The 23,056-nt window shown below is 35.1% G+C and overlaps 1 protein-coding gene and 1 pseudogene across 1 annotated transcript in view; both read left to right on the top strand.

Moving 5' to 3' along the window:
* SLC12A2 (solute carrier family 12 member 2) overlaps positions 1-23,056 on the top strand; it is a 98,230-nt gene that overhangs the window by 60,808 nt on the left and 14,366 nt on the right. Inside the window, exons 16-19 of the mRNA XM_061150859.1 lie at positions 1,552-1,663; positions 4,936-5,076; positions 16,989-17,095; positions 20,798-20,877. Of these exons, the coding sequence (XP_061006842.1) occupies positions 1,552-1,663; positions 4,936-5,076; positions 16,989-17,095; positions 20,798-20,877 (440 nt within the window). The remainder of the gene's footprint in view (positions 1-1,551; positions 1,664-4,935; positions 5,077-16,988; positions 17,096-20,797; positions 20,878-23,056) is intronic.
* Positions 6,735-11,599, top strand: LOC133061312 (peptidyl-prolyl cis-trans isomerase G-like; annotated as a pseudogene).

Here is a 23,056-nt window from a genome sequence, read left to right as displayed (position 1 = left end):
CTAGTAGAGAGAGTCTCTCTACTAGAAGTCATCCCTAATATACTTTGTTCTATACCTTTTTTTGGTACAATATTATACCCAAATTATGCCTTTGTGGTATGTTGACTAGCATGTTTACTGTTTAGTAAAGATAGGGACTACAAGTTCATTTCCCATAGTATGAGGTTATATTAGTAATAGGTTAAACTACCATAACAAAAAGCTGAAAAAACAAAGTGGCTAAACAAGATGGAGATCAGTGTTCTGTGATAGTCCAAAGGTAGATGGATACATAGATTGGCTGCACTTGGTCACTCAAGTCCCACATTTCTTCCTTTTACCTCATCAGCCTGCCATTCCCTTAGGGTATGTGTTTATGTCCATATGGCCAAAGACATCACCAACTCCACAGCCTAGGTCACAGAAAAGGGAAAGAAAGTATGGAGGGTGACCCAGGTTCCTTTTGAAGGATAGGATGAGGAATTAGGAACATCATATGGGCTGGAAATCAGTCATAGGACCACTTTTAGGAAGGCTAAGAAAGGCAGTGATTAGTTGGGGAGCCATGTAACCTGCTAACGCTCAGATGGAGAGACTGAACTACTAGCAGTCTCTGGGCCTTTAGAAGATGACTTCATGTTTGGTTGCCTCAAATCTGTTCTTCCAGACAGAACTGGCTTTTCAGATGGCTTGCTAAAATTCTGAATCAGTTTGTAGTCTTTATTCAGCTTTTCCTGTTTATTTTATGAGTATGGTTAGGAGCTACTAACTAATTTAATAGGTAAGTCAGAATTCTTAGTCTGCTCTTTGTTAAAGTTTAACTATACACATTGTTTTAATGAGTTTTTGTGAATCCGTTTGAATTTATAAAATGGATATGTGAATTTTTTTCCTCAAACAAGATTGATTTTTATTTCTAGTCAATGAAAATCAAGAGTTAAAAATACATGAAAAATCATGTGACTGTCTTATTTTTGGAAAGGCAGTTGAATTAATTTTGGCTTTCAATGTAATGAAATAGAATTAAAACTTTTAGTTCAAATAGAAACCTTTTCCTCACCATAGGTGAACAACATTCATTAAAATTAAGCTAGATTAGGGAAGACTGATGTTACTAAGCAGAAGTGAGTATGATGTGATCAAGCTAAGAAGGAAAGGGACCTGTTCTTTACATGAAGACATGGCCATGTTCTCAGGAAGTTTTGTGAACTCTGTGAAAGAATTGTAATGTTTATTACCTTTAGAAGATGAAAAGTTGTTACATGTTTTTAATCGGACATGGTCATTTCTTTCTGTAGTATCTCCCAGAATCTTGATGTATATTACCTATTAATTTAGGATATTTGGTATGATGTTTGCTCAAAGAAGGTTTTGTTCTGCATTTCTCATGTACCAAGGAACCCTGGTTATGTCGTCATCTATGAGAATCGTGTAGCCTGTGTCTTGAGGACAGTTGTGTAAAGGAGAGTCTAGTATAACAATGTATTGTTATAGAAGCAACTTGAAATCATGTCCATGTTATCAAAACCTTAAATTTCTCTAATTACATTTCTCCTTTTAATCTTAAATTAGGCCTCAGTGTCTTGTTATGACGGGTGCGCCAAATTCACGCCCAGCTTTACTTCATCTTGTTCACGATTTCACAAAAAATGTTGGCTTGATGATCTGTGGTCATGTGCATATGGTAAGTCCTAGTTTTGTCTTCTGTATTAAAACATTTTTCACTCTTTGTATGTCATTTGTAATTTGTGAATCTTTCTAGATTTGAAACAATTTGAGTAGCTCTTAGGAAGCAATATTGCTTTAGCTAAGAAAAACAGCCTACTAAGGAACTAAAAAAAACTAAGGAACCGGAATGGAATTCGGTATGTGTTTTTTTCTTACTGATAAATCTCATAAAGTCCTAAGAACGCTACGGATATTTACTTGTCAGAATAAAGAAGAGGTGGTGGACAAATCATGGTACTGATAAATATTTAGTATCTGGTATGTAAAGAGTAGGGTGAAAGCTGAATTCTTGCCCATTCATTTTAGTTTTATTCATGAGTAAGGAAATTACTAAAAACAGGGGTAAATGTTCATCTGAAAGTAGTTTTGTTTTTGGCCTCTTAGCTAAAATCACTAGATGAATCTTTTCTGCATAAGAAATTGGGGTGTTTATTTACCAGATTAACTTACCTCCCAGGCTCTATTGCTCATTTTATTTTGGTATTAGAAATGCATGTCATATGCCCTATGTCCCAGCCCCTGCTGGAGTTAATCTTCAGCTTGTTTAGTAGTAAAATGTGTGTGCAGGGTAGTGGAAGAACACACAGACACTGACTCCACTTGGGCCCTGTGGAGTTTCACAGTCTGTCTCCAGGTAGATAGATTCAGATTGGAGTCTTGAGCATAAGAAATTGCACAGAGGCAATTTTTCTACTAATAATGATAAATTGTACTATTCCTTGTCTTGTTTAGTTGCTAAGTCATGTCTGACTCTTTACGACCCCGTGGGCTGTAGCCCACCAGACTCCTCTGTCCATGGGATTTTCTAGGCAAGAATACTGGAGTGGGTTGCCAGTTCCTTCTCCAGTTCCTTGTCTTATTCATGTAAAATTAAGGTGAACTTTTAATCTTTATTTTTTTTTTTTTATTATTTTTATTTTTTTTTCCAGTGGGTTTTGTCATACATTGATATGAATCAGCCATGGATTTACATGTATTCCCAATCCCGATCCCCCCTCCCACCTCCCTTTCCACCGGATTCCTCTGGGTCTTCCCAGTGCACCAGGCCGGAGCACTTGTCTCGTGCATCCCACCTGGGCTGGTGATCTGTTTCACCATAGATAGCATACATGCTGTTCTTTTGAAATATCCCACCCTCACATTCTCCCACAAAGTTCAAAAGTCTGTTCTGTATTTCTGTGTCTCTTTTTCTGTTCTGCATATAGGGTTATCGTTATCACCTTTCTAAATTCCATATACATGTGTCAGTATGCTGTAATGTTCTTTATCTTTCTGGCTTACTTCACTCTGTATAACGGGCTCCAGCTTCATCCATCTCATTAGGACTGGTTCAAATGAATTCTTTTTAATGGCTGAGTAATATTCCATGGTGTATATGTACCACAGCTTCCTTATCCATTCATCTGCTGATGGACATCTAGGTTGCTTCCATGTCCTGGCTATTATAAACAGTGCTGCGATGAACATTGGGGTGCACGTGTCTCTTTCAGATCTGGTTTCCTCAATGTGTATGCCCAGAAGTGGGATTGCTGGGTCATATGGCAGTTCTATTTCCAGTTTTTTAAGAAATCTCCACACTGTTTTCCATAGCGGCTGTACTAGTTTGCATTCCCACCAACAGTGTAAGAGGGTTCCCTTTTCTCCACACCCTCTCCAGCATTTATTGCTTGTAGACTTTTGGATAGCAGCCATCCTGACTGGTGTGTAATGGTACCTCATTGTGGTTTTGATTTGCATTTCTCTAATAATGAGTGATGTTGAGCATCTTTTCATGTGTTTGTTAGCCATCTGTATGTCTTCTTTGGAGAAATGTCTGTTTAGTTCTTTGGCCCATTTTTTGATTGGGTCATTTATTTTTCTGGAATTGAGCTTCAGGAGTTGCTTGTATATTTTTGAGATTAATCCTTTTTCTGTTTCTTCATTTGCTATTATTTTCTCCCAGTCTGAGGGCTGTCTTTTCACCTTACTTATAGTTTCCTTTGTAGTGCAAAAGCTTTTAAGTTTCATTAGGTCCCATTTGTTTATTTTTGCTTTTATTTCCAATATTCTGGGAGGTGGGTCATAGAGGATCTTGCTTTGATTTATGTCGGAGAGTGTTTTGCCTATGTTCTCCTCTAGGAGTTTTATAGTTTCTGGTCTTACATTTAGATCTTTAATCCATTTTGAGTTTATTTTTGTGTATGGTGTTAGAAAGTGTTCTAGTTTCATTCTTTTACAAGTGGTTGACCAGTTTTCCTAGCACCACTTGTTAAAGAGGTAGTCTTTTTTCCATTGTATTTCCTTGCCTCCTTTGTCAAAGATAAGGTGTCCATAGGTTCGTGGATTTATCTCTGGGCTTTCTATTCTGTTCCATTGATCTATATTTCTGTCTTTGTGCCAGTACCATACTGTCTTGATGACTGTGGCTTTGTAGTAGAGTCTGAAGTCAGGCAGGTTGATTCCTCCAGCTCCATTCTTCTTTCTCAAGATTACTTTGGCTATTCGAGGTTTTTTGTATTTCCATACAAATTGTGAAATTCTTTGATCTAGTTCTGTGAAAAATACCGTTGGTAGCTTGATAGGGATTGCATTGAATCTATAGACTGCTTTGGGTAGAATAGCCATTTTGACAATATTAATTCTTTTAATCTTTATTTTTATATTGTTTTTTCTTAATACATTTTAGGTAAAACCATATACATTTCATGTGTTGCTTACAAGGAATAAAATAGAATTGCAAGTTGAAAAAACTCATTTCCTTTCATATGTAATTGTTCAACAGAAGTACAAAGGGAAAAATGAATTTATATAGCTAACTTTGACTTTTAATGATATTTCTAGGTTTCTGAGAATTAACTTAGACATTTGAGACAAATTAAAAACAAGATGGGAAACTTTCCATAGAAAAACAGAAGGCTCTTATTTTTCTCTGTGTAAACTCTTCTCCATTTTCAGTACTTTATAATTTCTCTCATTTACTACTACCAATACTTACTTATTTTTCAAAGTCTGTGTTTCCTTCTCTTTTTCTTTCTGTGCCTTTGTTCCATCAACACTGTCTTTTCATAATCTTTACTGAATATAATTCGCCCATTTGAGAGTAAAATGCTAGCATTATATTTTACTTCCCTTCTACCCCCACAGCCATGTTTAGATGCCCTGTTTAAGCCAAGATAACAGGAAGCTTTTTTATGAAAATGGAATGGATTACCTTTCAGTTAAAGACTCATTAATATTTTTACCTTAAAGGGCCCTCGAAGACAAGCTGTGAAAGAGATGTCCATTGATCAAGCTAAATATCAGCGGTGGCTTATTAAAAACAAAATGAAGGCTTTTTATGCTCCAGTACATGCAGATGATTTGAGAGAGGGTGCACAATATTTGATGCAGGTAAATTTCTTACCTCTTTTAAATGATAATGTTTTAATTCTGTGTAAGTGTACAAAATTTTTTTTATTCCAGGTTTCATTATTCACATTAATAAAAATTGTAAACCTTCAACATATCTTTATTACTGTATACCAGTACAGTTTGTGTAAGTTGAGAGTTAAAAGGCCTATAGAAATACTGTGCTGTTAGCTGACAACAAAGAACCTCATTGTGAATTATCTTAGCCTATTTCTGTCCTTTTCCTAAGGTATTTCCCATTCACTCCCTGCTAAAACTCACTGGGGTTTTTGGAGAGAGTATTAAGTAATGACAGTCCTTATTTAATTTTTTAAGAAATTTTAATTCCTTATTTTATTTCTCACTATTATTTTACTAGTTCTAAACTTACACTTATCGTAGGTATTGTGTTTGGCATAGTAACCAGAATATAGGATTTGGAATCAATCCTAGGTTTAAATGCTAGCACTGCTACTTCCTTATTATAGATTTTGGACCAAACAAAAAAATTATTTAACTTCTCTGAAACTCAGTTTCCTCAACTCTTAAGGTTGTAGGAAGACAGTGTTGGCCAACTTATTTTTATAGGACCTCTTTCTTCAAAAGAAAACTTCAAGCAAAAGCCCATTGTTTTGTTTTGCTTTGTTTGAGCTACTTTGTTAAAATAGAGTGGGAGATTCAGAGTACTGTCACTGGCCTTTTTCTATTTTGTGTCTTTTAAAACTTGACAAGCTATGACAAAACCCACTGAAAAAATAAATAAATAAATAAAAAGAAAAAAAAAAAAAACTTGACAGGCACATGGTTAAGAATAGCCTAGGCAGTCCTCTGAAATAATAAGAGGTGGAAGTAGGATTGCTTTCACAAACATAAAGCCTTATCATAAAACTATAGTAATTAAGAAATTGTTGTGTTGAAGTAGGGACAGACATTTCAACTGAGTAGAAACTGAGTCTTTGATAGGAAATTAAATACATGACAGAGATGACATTGAAAGGATGAACTGGGAAAACTGATTATGTGAGGAAAAAAAATAACAGGTCTTTATAAAGATGAACAAAAAACATTTCCAGGTGAGTTGAAAGACCTAAACAAGAACAGAAAAATTTTTAAGCTTTTAAAAGAAAACAAAATAAATTTTTTATGCTGGACTAGGGAAGAAGTTTTTAAATGAGACACAAAAAGTTGAACTATGAAGAAACCAATTATTTTTTTTAGTTAACATATAAAACTGCTTCTTAAAGAAAGCATGAAAATGAAAAATGAAGCCACAGACCTAAAGGAGAAAACATGGTGTCAGCAAAAGAATATGGTCCACAATATATAAAGAAATACTATAAATCAATAAGAGATTTTTTTAAAAGGAGTAAAAGACATGAAAAGAAGAGAAAACCTAAATGACAGAAGTAAAAATTAAAACCATAGTACAGTCTTTAGTGCCTTTTCTGGTCGTGGTAGATTTGAAGTGCTTTAAAGGACCAGACCCTGGGAAGAGGAGACTGGACTGGTACAAAGAATTTAAGAAGGCCTGCACAAGTTATTTAGAAGATAAAAGATAATCAGGAGCAAAATAAATTGGCTCAGTTTGTCCTTGATTTTTCCCTATTTAAAGGGTGTTCATTTGAAACTGTATTTTACTCAGAGATCGAAGTATTGACACCATGGGAATAAAGGTTCAGCATCCTAGATGTTTCTTTGACATCGCCATTAATAATCAACCTGCTGGAAGAGTTATCTTTGAATTATTTTCTGATGTGTGCCCCAAAACATGCGAGAACTTTCGTTGTCTTTGTACAGGTGAAAAGGGGACTGGGAAATCAACTCAGAAGCCATTATATTATAAAAGTTGTCTCTTTCACCGAGTTGTCAAAGGTTCAAGGTGGTGACTTCAGTGAAGGAAATGGACAAGGAGGGGTATCCATTTAAGGAGGATTATTTGAAGATGAGCATTTTGCTGTTAAACACAATAAAGAATTTCCCTTCAGTGTATCCATGGGAAGGATACAAATGCCTCACAGTTCTTCATAACAACATAAGTAAGCTCATTTAGATGGGTATCATGTTGTTTTTAGCCAAGTGATTTATGGTCAAAAAGTTGTGAGAGAGAGAAAACCAGAAAACAGATGCAGCTGGCAAATTATTTGCTGAGATGCAGATACTTAGTTGTGGGGAGCTAGTTTCCAAATCTAAAGAAAACAGAAAGACTACTGAAGAAATCTGACTATCTGGGCCCACCTGAATGTGGTCTTGCTCGGTTCAGTTCAGTCGCTCAGTTGTGTCCAGCTCTGCAACCCCATGGACTGCAGCACGCCAGGCCTCCCTGTCCATCACCAACTCCCAGAGTTTATTCAAACTCATGTCCATTGAGTCGGTGATGCCATCCAACCATCTCACCCTCTGTCATCCCCTTCTCCTCCCGCCTTCAATCTTTCCCAGTATCCGGGTCTTTTCAAATAAGTCAAATCTTCGCATCAGGTGGCCAAAGTATTGGAGTTTCAGCTTCAGCATCAGTCCTTCCAGTGAATATTCAGGACTGATCTCCTTTAGAATGGACTGATTAGATCTCCTTGCAGTCCAAGGGACTCTCAAGAGTCTTCTCCAACACCACAGTTCAAAAGCATCAATTCTTCAGCACTCAGCTTTCTTCACAGTCCAACTCTCACATCCATACATGACTACTGGAAAAACCATAGCCTTGACTAGACGGACCTTTGTTGACAAAGTAATGTCTCTGCTTTTTCATATGCTGTCTGGGTTGGTCATAACTTTTCTTCCAAGGAGTGAAGTGAAGTCGCTCAGTCATGTCTGACTCTTTGCGACCCCATGGACTGTAGCCCACCAGGCTTCTCCCATGGGATTTTCCAGGCAAGAGTACTGGAGTGGGTTGCCATTTCTTGAGTAAGCGTCTTTTAATTTCATGACTGCAGTCACCATCTGCAGTGATTTTGGAGTCCCCAAAAATAAAGTCTGCCACTGTCTCCTCATCTGTTTGCCATGAAGTGATGGGACCAGATGCCATGATCTTAGTTTTCTGAATGTTGAGCTTTAAACCAACGTTGTCACTCTCCTCTTTCACTTTCATCAAGAGGCTTTTTAGTTCCTCTTCACTTTCTGCCATAAGAGTGGTGTCATCTGCATATCTGAGGTTATTGATATTTCTCCCAGCAATCTTAATTCCAGCTTGTGCTTCATGCAGCCCAGTGTTTCTCATGATGTACTCTGCATATAAGTTAAATAAGCAGGGTGACAATATACAGCCTTGATGTACTCCTTTCCAGATTTGGAACCAGTCTGTTGTTCCATGTCCATTTCGAACTGTTGCTTCCTGACCTGCCTACAGATTTCTCAAGAGGCAGGTCCGGTGTTCTGGTATTCCCATCTCTTGAATAATTTTCCACAGTTTGTTGTGATCCACACAGTCCAAGTCTTTGGCATAGTCAATAAAGCAGAAGTAGGTGTTTTTCTGGAACTCTCTTTTTCCATGACCCAACAGACGTTGGGTTTCTCTGGTTCCTCTGCCTCTTCCAAATCCAGCTTGAACATCTGGAAGTTTACAGTTCTCGTACTGTGGAAGCCTGGCTTGGAGAATTTGAGAATTACTTTACTAGCGTGTGAGATGAGTACAGTTGTGTGGTAGTTTGAACATTCTTTGGCATTGCCTTTCTTTGGGATTGGAATGAAAACTGACCTTTTCCAGTCCTGTGGCCACTGCTGAGTTTTCCAAATTTGCTGGCATATTGAGTGCAGCACTTTCACAGCATCATCTTTTAGGATTTAAAATAGCTCAACTGGAATCCCATCACCTCCACTAGCTTTGTTCATAGTGATGCTTCCTAAGGCCCATTTGACTTCACATTCTAGGATGTCTGGCTCTAGGTGAGTGATCATACCATAGTGATTATCTGGGTCGTGAATATCTTTTTTGTATAGTTCTGTGTATTCTTGCCACCTCTTTTTTAATCTCTGCTTCTGTTAGGTCCATACCACTTCTGTCCTTTATTGTGCCCATCTTTACATGAAATGTTCTCTTGGTATCTCTAATTTTCTTGAAGGGATCTCTAGTCTTTCCCATTCTGTTGTTTTCCTCTATGTCTTTGCACTGATCACTAAGGAAGGCTTTTTTATCTCTCCTTGCTATTCTTTGAAACTCTGCATTCAAATGGGTATATCTTTCCTTTTCTCCTTTGCTTTTCACTTTTCTTTTCACAGCTATTTGTAAGGCCTCCTCAGACAGCCATTTTGCTTTTTTGCATTTCTTTTTCTTGGGGATGATCTTGATCCCTGTCTCCTGTACAATGTCATGAACCTCCATCCATAGTTCATCAGGCACTCTTTGTCTATCAGATCTAATCCTTTGAATCTGTTTCTCACTTCCACTGTATAATCGTAAGGGATTTGATTTGTGTCATACCTGAATGGTCTAGTGGTTTTCCCTGCTTTCTTCAATTTAAGTCTGAATTTGGCAATAAGGAGTTCATGATCTGAGCCACAGTCAGCTCCCAGTCTTGTTTTTTTTTTTTTTTTGCTGATTGTATAGAGCGTCTCCATCTTTGGCTGCAAAGAATATAATCAGTCTGATTTTGGTATTGACCATCTGGTGAGGTCCATGTGTAGAATCTTCTCTTGTGTTGTTGGAAGAGAGTGGTCTTGCTAAGAAAGACAGAAAGAAAAGGCGTAAATCATCCTTTTCCTCTTCTTCACCCAGCAATTCAGATAGATTGAAGCAATTCTCAGTCCTCTTCTGATTCTGAAAGTGCTTCTGAAGAGAAATAAAAAAAAGAAAGAAAGAAGAAACATAGGAAAATTCTCATAAACACAAGAAAGAGAAGAAGCAAAAGAAAAGCAAGAAAAGTGCATCTAGTGAAAGGGAGGCTGAAAATCTTGAATCACAACCCCAGTGTACTGTCTACCCAGAAGAAATCCCTTCAGTACCTGAAAACAGATTGCTAATGAGAAGAAAATTCTCCTAAAGCTGATGAAAAAGAAAGAACGAACAGGAAGAAAGGGAGAGAATGTAATCTACCTAACTCCCAGCCTGCTTCATACCAGAGGTGACTTTTAGTTACTAAGTCTGGCAGGTAAATTAAAGGAACCAAGACATTAAAGAACCAAGGCATTATTGAACTCCTTCTCGATCCAGATCAAGGGATTGTTTCAGATGTAGCAAGACTTCTCCACATTGGAGGCAGGAGATGCAGAGAGCTCAGAGAATGAGAGTATCAAGTGGTGAAAGATGGATTAAAGGGGATAAGAGTGAGTTATATGAAATAATAGAAAATCAAAGAAGCCCAGTTAGAGTAAAAGAAAAAGAAAATAACTGATCATAGGCCATGTGTCTGAGAGTCCAAACAGGAAAAGTAAAAAGGAAAACAAAGACCAGAAATCTATCATCAAAGAGAGAGAAATCAGAAGAAATTGAGAAAAAGATGATAAATATAAAAGAAGGTAAAGAAAAGTGCCATATCGAGAAGTAGGAGTCATAGCAAAGAGAAATCCAAGAGTAAGGAAAGAGACACAAAGCATAATAGACATGAAGAGGATGAAGTCAAGCAAAAGGGATCATGAGAATATTAAAGAAAAACCTGATTCTAAAGGAAAAGATCAGGAAAGAAGTAAAGAGAAGTCTAAACAGAATTCAAAAGCAATGAGCATGATCATAATAAAAATAAGGACAAGGACAGACATGCACAGGTAGGAGTAGAGAATGTGGTATAACTAAAGGCAAAAACAGTACAACTGTAGAAGAAAGGAATGTTGCAGAAGTAGGGACAGGAGCAGAAGCCATGGCCGAGATCGCAGCAGAAGCAAGGATGTGACACAGAGAACAGGAGTAGAGAAGACGAAGGTCATGGAGTTGAGAGAAAAGAGCAACACCTTGGAAGATCAAGAAGTAAAGATAGGAGGAGGAGGAGAGATACAGGGAGCTCCAAGAGAGAAGAAAGTCAAAGCAGAAACAAAGAAAATTACAGAAACCAAGAAAGTAGAAGTAGCTCAAATACTAATAGGGAAAAAAAGCTGATAGAGATCAAAGTCGATTCTCAAAAGTGAAACAAAGTAATCAGGACAATGAACTAAAGTTCTCCACTTTGAAAAATAAGGAGGATGAGAAGACCGGATCCTCAGTGGAAAAAGAAAACCAAAAATCAAAGGGTCAAGAAAATGACCACACACATGATAAAAATTAAAAAAATTGATCATGAATCAAGCCCTGGAACAGAGAAGACAAAAGTGTATGAGTGAGTTATATAAACTTCTTATTTCCATTCTGTCTAAGATTTTAAGTTTTGGAGACTTTCTGATGAATCTCCTTTATGTTGTTTTCTTCTTTTCATTGTTTTGGAGCTATGCTTGTCTTCTTTTTTCCAGTGTGGACTTTATTGAATTGATCTTTTTTTTTTTAATTGATCTTTTGATAATCTGCAACCTGGATAATTTGTACTGCTAAAGTTTTAATAAACTTAAATGAGAAAAACAAAAAACCATAGTACAGCTTTATTCCATACCTGTCATATTGACCAAAATCACATCTGCCAATACCAAGTGTTCAACATGGTGTAGAGCATTTGGAAATCTTTACACAGCTTTGGTAAATGTGGACTGGACAACCAATTGGGAAAGCAACCTGGGAATATTCTGCATCTTTGAAAGTGTGGATATCCCAAGACATCCCATTCTCAAGTGTATACCACAGAAAAACTTTTACATCTGTGAAGAACGCCATGTTATAAAGGCCATATAAGTTTCATGGCACTCTCATTTGTTACAGTGAAAAGGAAATTAAAGTAACTCAACAACCATCAGTCACATTATTAAAACTGTGGCATAATTATGCAGCAGAATTCCATACAGTGGTGAAAAAGTACTATACATATCAGCAAGGGTAAACCTCAGACAGAAATGTTAAGGAAATCAGCAAGTTAAAGTAAGAACATAAATAATGTGAAGATATAAATGTTTAAAAATATGTAACTTAAAAATTCAAACATATATGCCTAGATATTGGAATATACAGTAAAAATATAAGGAGATCTTGAAAAGTATTCATAGTGTGCTTATATGTATTCGTCAAGCTTATTAAAGTGAGTGGTGATTATTATTTTATTCACTTTTTGTATGTGAAATATGTAAATATTTCAAACGGAATGCTACCCCTGGTCATAAGGCTGTTTCTAGTGCTTAAATCTTGCTTACTTTTGTATAATTTATAGGAACACTTTGATAATTACGTTATATATTTAATAAGTGTTACAAAGGAAATGAAGGAAAATACTTAGAGCAATGTTTCTCAACTTTAGCCTGCATCAGAATCACCTGTTGGACTTCTTAAAACACAGCCCGCCGGACCCTGTCTTTACAGTGATTCAGTAGGGCTAGGGTGAGGCCCAACTATTTGCATTTCTAACAGCTTTTCAGGCGATGCTGCTGCTGTTCCAGTCCAGGTGCTACACTTTGAGAACCATACCCTCAGGGGTTTCTGTAGTATATATGACAGTTCTGTAAATTTGCCAAGACTGAGGAACTATCCTGCTTGGCATTCTCTTCCACCTAACATGCTCATCCCCGCAGGTCATGACAGCTTCACCAGTGTGGGCAAAGGGACCATCAGTATCATTCTGAGACTGCCTTATAAACCTGACAAATTGTTCCCCTTACAAAGATGCCCAGGAGATGGTTTATTGCAGTGGCAGGGTGTCTGAGGAACTGTTTTAAAATACCCTTACAAATTGCCTCTTTAGAACTAATCACTGAAATATGAGTATGAGTTGCCACTGAGAGTATTTCTCTTTCCTTCGTACCTTCTCAAAACCCATTACATAAAGTGGCAAATGCCTCTATGTCTGTTGGAGGTTTATAATCTTTGTCAAAGTAGTTTGTGCATTGATTTCTTTATACAGTAACTTTTTTATAGTTCTAGAGATGCTCTTTTATATGGGTTTGTTTTATTATACATTCTCATTTTTTTTCATTTCTTTGTCACTTCGTTTATCAGGTTACTAATTATAATCATAAGCATTTACTTAAAGACTCACTATTTTAAGAGGTAGTCTTGTCAATAGTTTGCTTATGGAGCCCTTTGGCAGTAAGACATTAACACTGCTAACTTCTTTATTTCCCGCCCCCCCCTTTTTTTAAGGCAGGAGCCACTTGATTGTTAACTGAGTTTTAAAGTAATTTTAAATTAGTAGAAAATTATTGTTTTTAATGAAAATTCATATTACATCATGATACCCTTTAAATCACATGGATCCCATTCAGTCTTAGTGTAGCTATAATTACCTTTTTTCCTGGGCAAAACTAGCCTAGAATTATCCTATAATATATACTGAGTGTTTCTGAAACCTTTTCTGTTCTTCATCAGCTACATTTTGAGGTAAAAAGCAATTTTTAAAAAATTTTTCTAAAATAAGTAGGTCAAAATAACTTAATATTGCCAATAAAAATATTTAAAATTATATATAATTTTATATACCCATATATATATACACAATTATACCCATGTTCTATAGCTCCTTTCCATATATATATATATATAAAATGCCATAATATTAAATTAATTAAATAATAATTTAAAACCATCAGTATTAACTCAACCTTTTAAAAACAAACCATCCAAAACATGAAGCCAAAACTATAATTTTTATCAGTGATTTTTAAAGTAATACAAATCTCATGGCAGTATTTAACTGGATAACCGTGATATTTGGAAATGTTTTCATTTAGTAGCTAAAGACATACTGTTGGGAAAACAGCTGTTCTTCCTGCCACACTAAAACAGTTACAATGATACAAAGAAAAATATTATAAAAAATTAAATGCACTTCTTGTCAGCAAATTCTGGTGGAAGATATGCAAAAAACATTGCTAACAGTTCAAAGAAATGATAGAGGGAGTGTGTCTTGATTGAAACTAAAGATATTTGTAATAAGCTTCAGATGATTGCATTTTGCTAAATCAGTTTCAATTATGGAAGTTCACAAAGAACTTATTTTCTCTGAGCCAAAAGAAAGATGTTCTAGAGAAGACATATTTTTCAGTAATGTTATTTCTTTATAATACAGGATGTTTTATGGAAACATAAAGTATTACTCCTAACTAAATAGCTACTTTGATTATAATTTACAAAGGATGTAGGATGACTGATAGATGTGAAATTTCTTTACTCAATCATTCAAGAGAAAGTTAATACAATAATGAAGTTGAAAGCATAAGTGCAGAGAATACCTCAGGATGTTACTGTTAATGTTATACAAATAAAACCTTTTAATAAGATTGTGCAAAAGTTTGTGATGAGAAAAGGAATAACTGACAGTATTTTGTATCATCAAGAAGCTACCAATCATCTTGTAGCTTAGTCCTTTTAAAAATCAAAAAACTATAAAATTTGAAGATACTTCTTGGTTTTCTTTTACCAGAAAAGCAAAATAAAATTATGCTGTGTAGTTAGTGGCCACCTTGCTGCCTAACACTTAGTTTTAAAAAACAAAAATAAGTATTTTTTATCTGTCTCCTAAAGGTAAATGGTTGTTTATAATTCTGAGTTTAAAAAAATCTTATTTTTTGAAACTTGTACATGAATAGAACATTTTTGAAATGATTGTGAACTTTACGTGGGTAGGCTTATTGCTTTTGTTCCCAAGTTATCCAGTCTTTAGGACAGTGGCACATGGTCAGCTCTTGATAAGTACTTGAATTAATCTGTAACCAAAAATGATTTAGGCATATCACCTATAAAAACTTAAGTGTGACCCCACAGCACATAAAAACTTAATTCAAAATGAATCTAAGATCCACAGATAAGGGTAAAACCATAAAGCTCTCTGAAGAAAACATAGAGGTAACTCTTCATGATCTTGAATTTGACAACGTATTCTTAGATATGGCACCAAACGCACAGGCAGCAAAACCAAACAGTAGACAAGTTTGACCTCATCACAACTAAAAACTTTTGTGCATCCAAGGACATTATCAAGAAAGTAGAAAGAAAACCTACCGGATGGAAGAAAACCTTTTCACATCATGTATGTGATAAGTCCTAATATCCAAAATGTGTATAAAATTCCAAAGAAACAAAGAGACAACTCGATTTTAAAAGGGGCAAAGAACTTGAATAAACATTTCTCCAAGAAGATATAAAGATAACTAATGAGCACATTAAAAAACTCTCAGTATCATTTGTCATTCAGTTCAGTCACTCAGTCCTGTCTGACTCTTTGCGACCCCATGGACTGCAGCAGGCCTCCCTGTCCATCACCAACTCCCACAGTTTACCCAAACTCATGTTCATTGAGTTGGTGATGCCATCCAACCATCTCATCCTCTGTCATCCCCTTCACCTCCCACCTTCTCTTTCCCAGCATCAGGGTCTTTTCAAATGAGTCAGTTCTTCGCATCAGGTGGCCAAAGTATTGGAGTTTCAGCATCAGTCCTTCCAATGAACACATTAGATTCCAGTGAATCTAGGTTGGTCATAACTTTTCTTCCAAGGAATAAGTGTCTTTTAATTTCATGGCTGCAATCACCATCTGCAGTGATTTTGAAGCCCAAGAAAATAAAGTCTGCCACTGTTTCCGTTGTTTCCCCATCTATTTGCCATGAAGTGATGGGACTGGATGCCATGATCTTAGTTTTCTGAATGCTGAGCTTTAAGCCAACTTTTTCACTCTCCTCTTTCACTTTCATCAAGAGGCTCTTTAGTTCTTCACTTGGGCAATGCAAAATCAAAGCTACAGTGTGAGATACCATTTTATACTACTAGCTTGTATGTAATTAAGTAAACAAACAAGAAATAACAAGTGTTGCTGAGGATGTAGAGAAACTGGAGCCTTTGCATTGCTGGTGAGAGTGTGAAATGATGCAGCTGCTATGGGAAACAGTTTGGTGGTTACTCAAAAGGTTAAACAAGGAATTACTCTATATCCAACAATTTTACTCCTAGTCATATACCCAAAGAAATTAAAAGCGGGGAGTCAAAGAGATGTTTTTAGGCCAGTGTTTGTTTCAGCATTACAGTAGCCAAAAGGTAGAAACAACCTAATTATGTATCAACAGATGAATGGATAAACAAAATATTGTAAATACATAGAATGGAATATTATTCAGCCATAAAAAGGAGAGTTAGTTCTAATAGATGCTGTAACATGGATGAACCTAGAAGACAGTATGCTAAATGAAATAAGCCAGGTCCTGGAGGGAGGAAAGGATGGGTAGTTATTACTTAGAGAATTTCTGTTTAGGGTGATGAGAAAGTTTTTTGGAAATAGATAGTGGAGTTGGTTGTACAACATCGTGAATGTGATTAATGCCATTGAATTGTGCATTTTAAAATGGCCAGAATGACAAACTATTTTATTTATCTTTTATGTGTACGCAACCTTGGGAATAGGATTTTCAGTGTGTTTTAAAATGTTATTAAAAAAAAGAAATTAATTGGATTTGGGGGCATATTTGTTAAGCACATTGAATTGCAACTCTGCACGAAGTTGCGAGAATAGTTGATGGAATTCTAAACTGTAGCCAACAATGCATGTCTTCAATTTGGACTTCTGATCAGGTTTTAATGGCTGTTATCAATATTTATATAATTGAGAGTATCACTGTATTGTTATGATTTTTATGAAGGGTTAAGTATATTCTATCATCTTTCTCTTACTAAAATCAAAAATTTTAATGTCATAAAAGTACAAAAGTTTAGAACTTTTCAGCTGTTTGTCTTCTATTTTTATATGTCTAACCATAAGTAATATGATTTATATAATATGTGTAATTTTTATAAGTATGTATGTATTGCTCAAGAATTTTTACTGATAAGAGTACACAATTTTAAAATGTTTGGAATCTGTCCACTAGGATATTGTCATTTAAAAACCATTTTGTGAATAGCATATCTTTAAAGTTGTATTTTTTCTGTGTTTTAGGCTGCTGGTCTTGGGCGTATGAAGCCAAACACACTTGTCCTTGGATTTAAGAAAGATTGGTTGCAAGCAGACATGAGGGATGTAGATATGTATATAAACTTATTTCAGTAAGTATCCTTCTAATTCAGTAATTTAGTTGATTGAGAAAGTACTGATTTTGAAAGCTTGCACTGGTTTTTGAAGTTTGTTCTTACATAGTCTCTTCTAGTAAAAGGATAAGAATGAAAATAATCACTTGGAAATTATTTCTACTTCCTTTTTAAAATGCACTTAATATGTTTTGTCTTCTACACCTTTGAGTTTACTGTTCACTTTTCAGTGGTATTGCCAATGAAGTTTATAAGATAGCTTAGTTTTGATTTACATCAATTTACAGGTTGTCTAATGAGTTCTTATCCTTTTGTTACTTTGTCTTTCTGATATTACTCTAGCCATGTTGTTATTAATTTTTGCATATGTATCTGTTTACTATATTACAAATATGTTTTGAAACTGAATTATTTAATAAAAAGAATAAAATTTTTTATTTTGTCAGATTTTTTTTTTCCATTTATTTGTATTAGTTGGAGGCTAATTACTTTACAATATTGTAGTGGTTTTTGTCATACATTGACATGAATCAGCCATGGAGTTACATGTATTCCCCATCCCGATCCCCCCTCCCACCTCCCTCTCCACCCAATTCCTCTGGGTCTTCCCAGTGCACCAGGCCCAAGCACTTGTCTCATGCATCCAGCCTGGGCTGGTGATCTGTTTCACCCTAGATAATATACATGTTTCGATACTGTTCTCTCAAAACATCCCACCCTCACCTTCTCCCACAGAGTCCAAAATTCTGTTCTGTACATCTGTATCTCTTTTTCTGTTTTGCATGTAGGGTTATCATTACCATCTTTCTAAATTCCATATATATGCGTTAGTATACTGTATTGGTCTTTATCTTTCTGGCTTACTTCACTCTGTATAATGGGCTCCAGTTTCATCCATCTCATTAGAACTGATTCAAATGAATTCTTTTTAATGGCTGAGTAATATTCCATGGTGTATATGTACCACAGCTTCCTTATCCATTTGTCTGCTGATGGGCATCTAGGTTGCTTCCATGTCCTCGCTATTATAAACAGTGCTGCGATGAACATTGGGGTGCATGTGTCTCTTAAAAGCACTTTCTTTTTCTATAATAGTATTCCTAGTATTTATTTAGCAAATCTGTTTGTCTCATCCACATGAGCATAAGGATTCCCTCTCCCTACATCATAGTTGATTGAAGAGTAGCTGCTTCTTGTCATAGCTGCTGATGAAATAGAACAGTTCACTGTTTCTTCATAAAAATTTTCATTTTAAAGAAAAATTTATATCTGGCAAAATAACTCTTAAGACCAGATTCACATCCTATTTCCCTGTGAATTTTTGTCTGTTTATCCTTAACTAACTGGAGCTGTTTCCCTTCCCAGAGCTCCTATTGTGTCTATTGATAGAACCATATAATTATTTGCCTGTGTCACATATGATATTTTTGTTTTTGTAGCTGCCTTGAAACATTTATGTGGAAGTACCCAGATCTTATACTTTATTTTTATAAATCTCTTTGTATTGATTATTAAAACATGCTGTAGATAAGATTTCCCAAGTAACTGTTAAGTGGTTTTAGTAAAATTCAAGCTCTGCTGGTTTGTCAGAGGTTGTGACTGCTCTTTGGGTTTGTTACTTGTTTATAAACAGCATTTCATTCTCCTTTCCTTATCCTGTGGTCTGTACTTTGTGTACATAGGGATCAGGGAAAGAAGGACAGTATGAAAGAAATAATCCATCATGTGGGCCTTGAGCCAGGGAGTATGCTTTTTTTCTTTGAAGATGTAAGACCAGTGAGATGGAGTAGTTATCCTAGAAGACAGAAAAAGGGACATTTTTGCAAATAATCATTCATTATTTGCTGTGTTTGTAATAATGGGAGCACTGAAAGAAGGGAGTCTTACCTGACACTGATCTTGCAGGAACTGAAGTGAATTTTTGCTCTGAAAGTCAGATATTATATGTAAGGCAACAGTTTAAAAATAGGTCAAATATTGCCCTCTGGTTTCTGGAACTATAGAAGTTGATGGCTGTTTGAAAGCAGTGATACTGCTTACTCTTTTATCTTGAGACACTTATGTTCTGACTATGATTTGAAATACCTGGAACAGTTGAGGTATACTTTATTTACTTTGTATGTATTAACAGTATGGAGGGTATGAAACTGCAAATCAGTTTCTATAGCTTAAAAAAATTATATAGATTATAGAAATTTCTATATGTTATAGCAAAAACATTCAGCTGTTTTAATCTGAAGTAAACTTAGAGCTATATTCCTTGAATTTTCTTAAAGGAAATTGATTTTGGTTCAATTACTTTATTAACTATTTAAAAAATATTTGTAGTTATTTCTTTTCTAATAATTAGTTAGATCTTTGACAGTAGAGCTGAGAATGTCTATCAATTTTTTCTCCAGTGAATCTCATTTGACCTTGTTTAAAATTCAACCAAGGAGAAATGAGGTCAAAATTGTCTCCCTGTGATTTAAAACAACAATGACAAGAGACCTTTTATAATGACATATTTATCAATAAGAGCAAAAATTTGATCATTTCATTAGTTTTCTTTTTGTTATGTCTAGTTATATAGGTTACCATATCATTTTTATATGCATATTATAAATATTGGTTACTTGTGTAATTAAAGATAATAACTAGAGAAAAGCCAGCTGCCATTGGGATTCCCTCATAGTTCAGTTGGTAAAGAATCCACCTGCAATACAGAGACCCCGGTTCAATTCCTAGGTCGGGAAGATGCCCTGGAGAATGAATAGGCTACCCAGTCCAGTATTCTTGGGCTTCCCTTGTGGCTCACCTGGTAAAGAATCCCCCTGCAATGTGGGAGACCTGGGTTTGATCCCTGCGTTGGGAAGATCCCCTGGAGAAGGGAAAGGCTACCCACTCCAGTATTCTGGCCTGGAGAATTCCATGGACTATATATAGTCCATGGGGTCACAAAGAGTCGGACACGACTGAATGACTTTCACTTTCACTCCAGGGAACAATCAGTTTTGCCATTAGAAATTTTTTCAGTAGCTTTAACAGCTTAGGTCTACATGATTTATGATGTTAACAAAGTTTTCAGAATTTAAGTCTGGTTTTAGAGTTGTCTTTGAGGTTTTAATGTATTTTACCTATATATAAGATGCTCCTGTTTTTGTTTTTAAAAAATTAAAAGGGCATATCAGTACATGTCTGCAAATGCATATATAATCTTAGGACCACTTTTAAACCAGTTTTGTAAAAGTTTTTAAATTACTTGAAAAATACCCTTCTCCTTTCATAAGTGATAAGGGATCCCTTCATTCTATATAACCTGGTCTCATTCTCAGAAGCTGTCCTCTTTGCCTTCACATATTTCTCTTGGCTTTAAATGTATAAACCTAAATTATATATGATGGGATTACTGAAAGTTTTTTTTTTCCCCATAATTTTAGTTTGTTTCTGATAGATTGAACTATAGTTACTGCTTTAGACCACTACTATAGGTAAAATGTCAATACTATAAAGAGCTATACTTAAGAAGATTTTAGAGGTATTACACAAAACGGGGATGGGAAACGGTATAGGTTTTGAAAGTAACATATGATATCACCATAATTTTCAAAGCATATTTGAAAAATCAGATATTTAAACCTGAAAGTAATTTTAGAGATTGTCAACTATTGCCTTCATTTTATAGAGAAGGAGACTGAAATTTTTGTGATTTAAAAAATTGCTATTCTTTTCATGTTACAGTGATGCTTTTGATATACAATATGGAGTAGTAGTTATCCGCCTACAGGAAGGTCTGGATATATCTCATCTTCAAGGACAAGGTAAATCTTGTTTGAGATAAGATATATGTATATCTTAATGTATACTTAAGATATATTCTTAAGTCTATCTTAAGAATAGAAATTACTTTGTTAGAAAAACATCCTTCAGTACTTTTAATATTTACCATCTAATCTGTGTCATATACTTATTATATGTCATTTAAAGATCTGTTTGGCACCACCAGAGTTTGTATTTTCTCTTTGTACCAATCTGGATAAAAGCTAGTAATTATTAATAGAATACAATTCAAATTGTAAGTTTAAGAGAAACAAATGTTAGCTATGATTGTAGTTCGGCCAGATTTATAAAAATACATGATAAATAAAATAATCAGAGGAAAACATTTTAGACATTTTCATGTTTATGAAAAGTATACTTTGTATATAGAGGCATATTATTAATGAAAGACTTTTTCTTCAGAGAAGACCCTATAAATATTTCTTAAACTTTCTCAGTTTGAAATAATTGTAGATTCACAAAAATATGTGCACCCTTCATCCACTTTCCCCTAATAGTAACATCTTATACTCCATTTTATCTTCAGTTCAACATCAAAACCAGGATATTGACATTGGGACAATTTGCATACCTTACTCAGATTTCACCACTTTTATATACACGTTTGTGCACACAAGCACATGTGTAGTTCTGGTTTCACTTGTCACGTTTGTTTCATGTAAGATACAGAGCTGTTCCATCACCACAAAGATCTCTCTTGTACAACTGCTTTACACCTTCTATCATATTCTTTCCCTAGTCTTTAACCCCTGACACCCTAATCTCCTCTCAAGCTATATAATTTTTCAAGCATTAAAAATTTTTTTCGTTAAACTTAAAACCTGTTAAAGTATACTTAGCATTTTTACCAACTTTATAAAAATTATGGAAAATTCTATACCCTCTAATGCTTTCCTGGGTAGTTTAAAAAATACTATAAGCTTAAGAAAATTTGCATATCTAATATTTACCCTTATCAATTAATTAACGAGCTCACCAAAATTAGCTAAGCCTAAATAGCTGAGAGCCATGTAATGAACTTTTGTCTTCTGTTTATGTATTTAAACTGTTTTAATCCTCCCACTCCCCCCACCATTTTAAGGGTATTGTGCAGTTCTGAAAGGAATGCTTTGAGGTCTTTATCCATGTAACACAAAAGTATGGCCTGCTGAAAATGCATTTTCTTACTCTGGAGTAGGCCTTGCAAAATACTATTTTCATTCTCTCTTGCTCTCACAGTAATTTTGATTTAGGATACCTGTTAACTCTGCATGATTATTACTAGTGTTCCATTTCACTCTCAAAAATATCAGTTTGGCTAATAAATTATATATTCAAGTGTTAATAATCATTATGAGGATTGTTTTGAAACCCTTGTTATTTTTCATTAAGATCTGGAAACAGGAATTTGCTTTAGCACAGGGCTTAAGAGCACAAGCTGTGGAGTCAGATATGCTTTAATAATTTCCAGCCTTTTCTCTTAATAGTTTTGTAGCCAGGCCAAATTTGCTGGCTTTTGAGCCTCAGTTTTCTCATCTTTATTGATAGGATTATTGTGAAGATTAAATAGGAGATACTGACTGATACCCTCTTAGCACAGTGCCGGCACCTAGGCTTATATACTTCCTGTTTTTATTTCTCTTAATGCATGCATATCCGTGATGAGGACTATGGATAGAGGATCAATTTCACATCATGTTTGTCTTTATGATAAATATTTTATTGTGGAAGCTAAATGTTTGCTAACCCCTTCCTGAAAAGCAGAAAATGAAAAAAGAACTTTAAAAATAAAGAGATAGCACGTTTACCATGAGCTAAGGAAAAAACTCTATTCCTTAGTTGTAGTTCTACAGTCATGGGTATAATTTTTGACTGTTGTCTATCATCTTAGATGTATATCAACATTTCTCACATTCTACATTTTTTTACATGTGTAAATGACTTTGAAATTAGAGTTGATTCACATTTTATACATCATTCTTTTGTCTACCATATTATGTTCTATAAAACTCACTCATTACTGATTTCTCATCACCTAATTAAAATGTCTGACAGTTGTGGCCGAATATAATTTAGTTGAATGGTCATTTCAAAATGGATTATCACATTCATTTATATAAGAAATAATTTATTATGAACTCATCATTATCTCATAATAAACTCTGCCTAACATTGTCATTA

The sequence above is a fragment of the Dama dama genome, chromosome 9, assembly GCF_033118175.1.
Source record: "Dama dama isolate Ldn47 chromosome 9, ASM3311817v1, whole genome shotgun sequence".
NCBI classification, from domain to species: Eukaryota; Metazoa; Chordata; class Mammalia; order Artiodactyla; family Cervidae; genus Dama; species Dama dama.
Note: the sequence above shows the minus strand (reverse complement) of the source record. Positions and strands in the feature narration are given on the sequence as shown.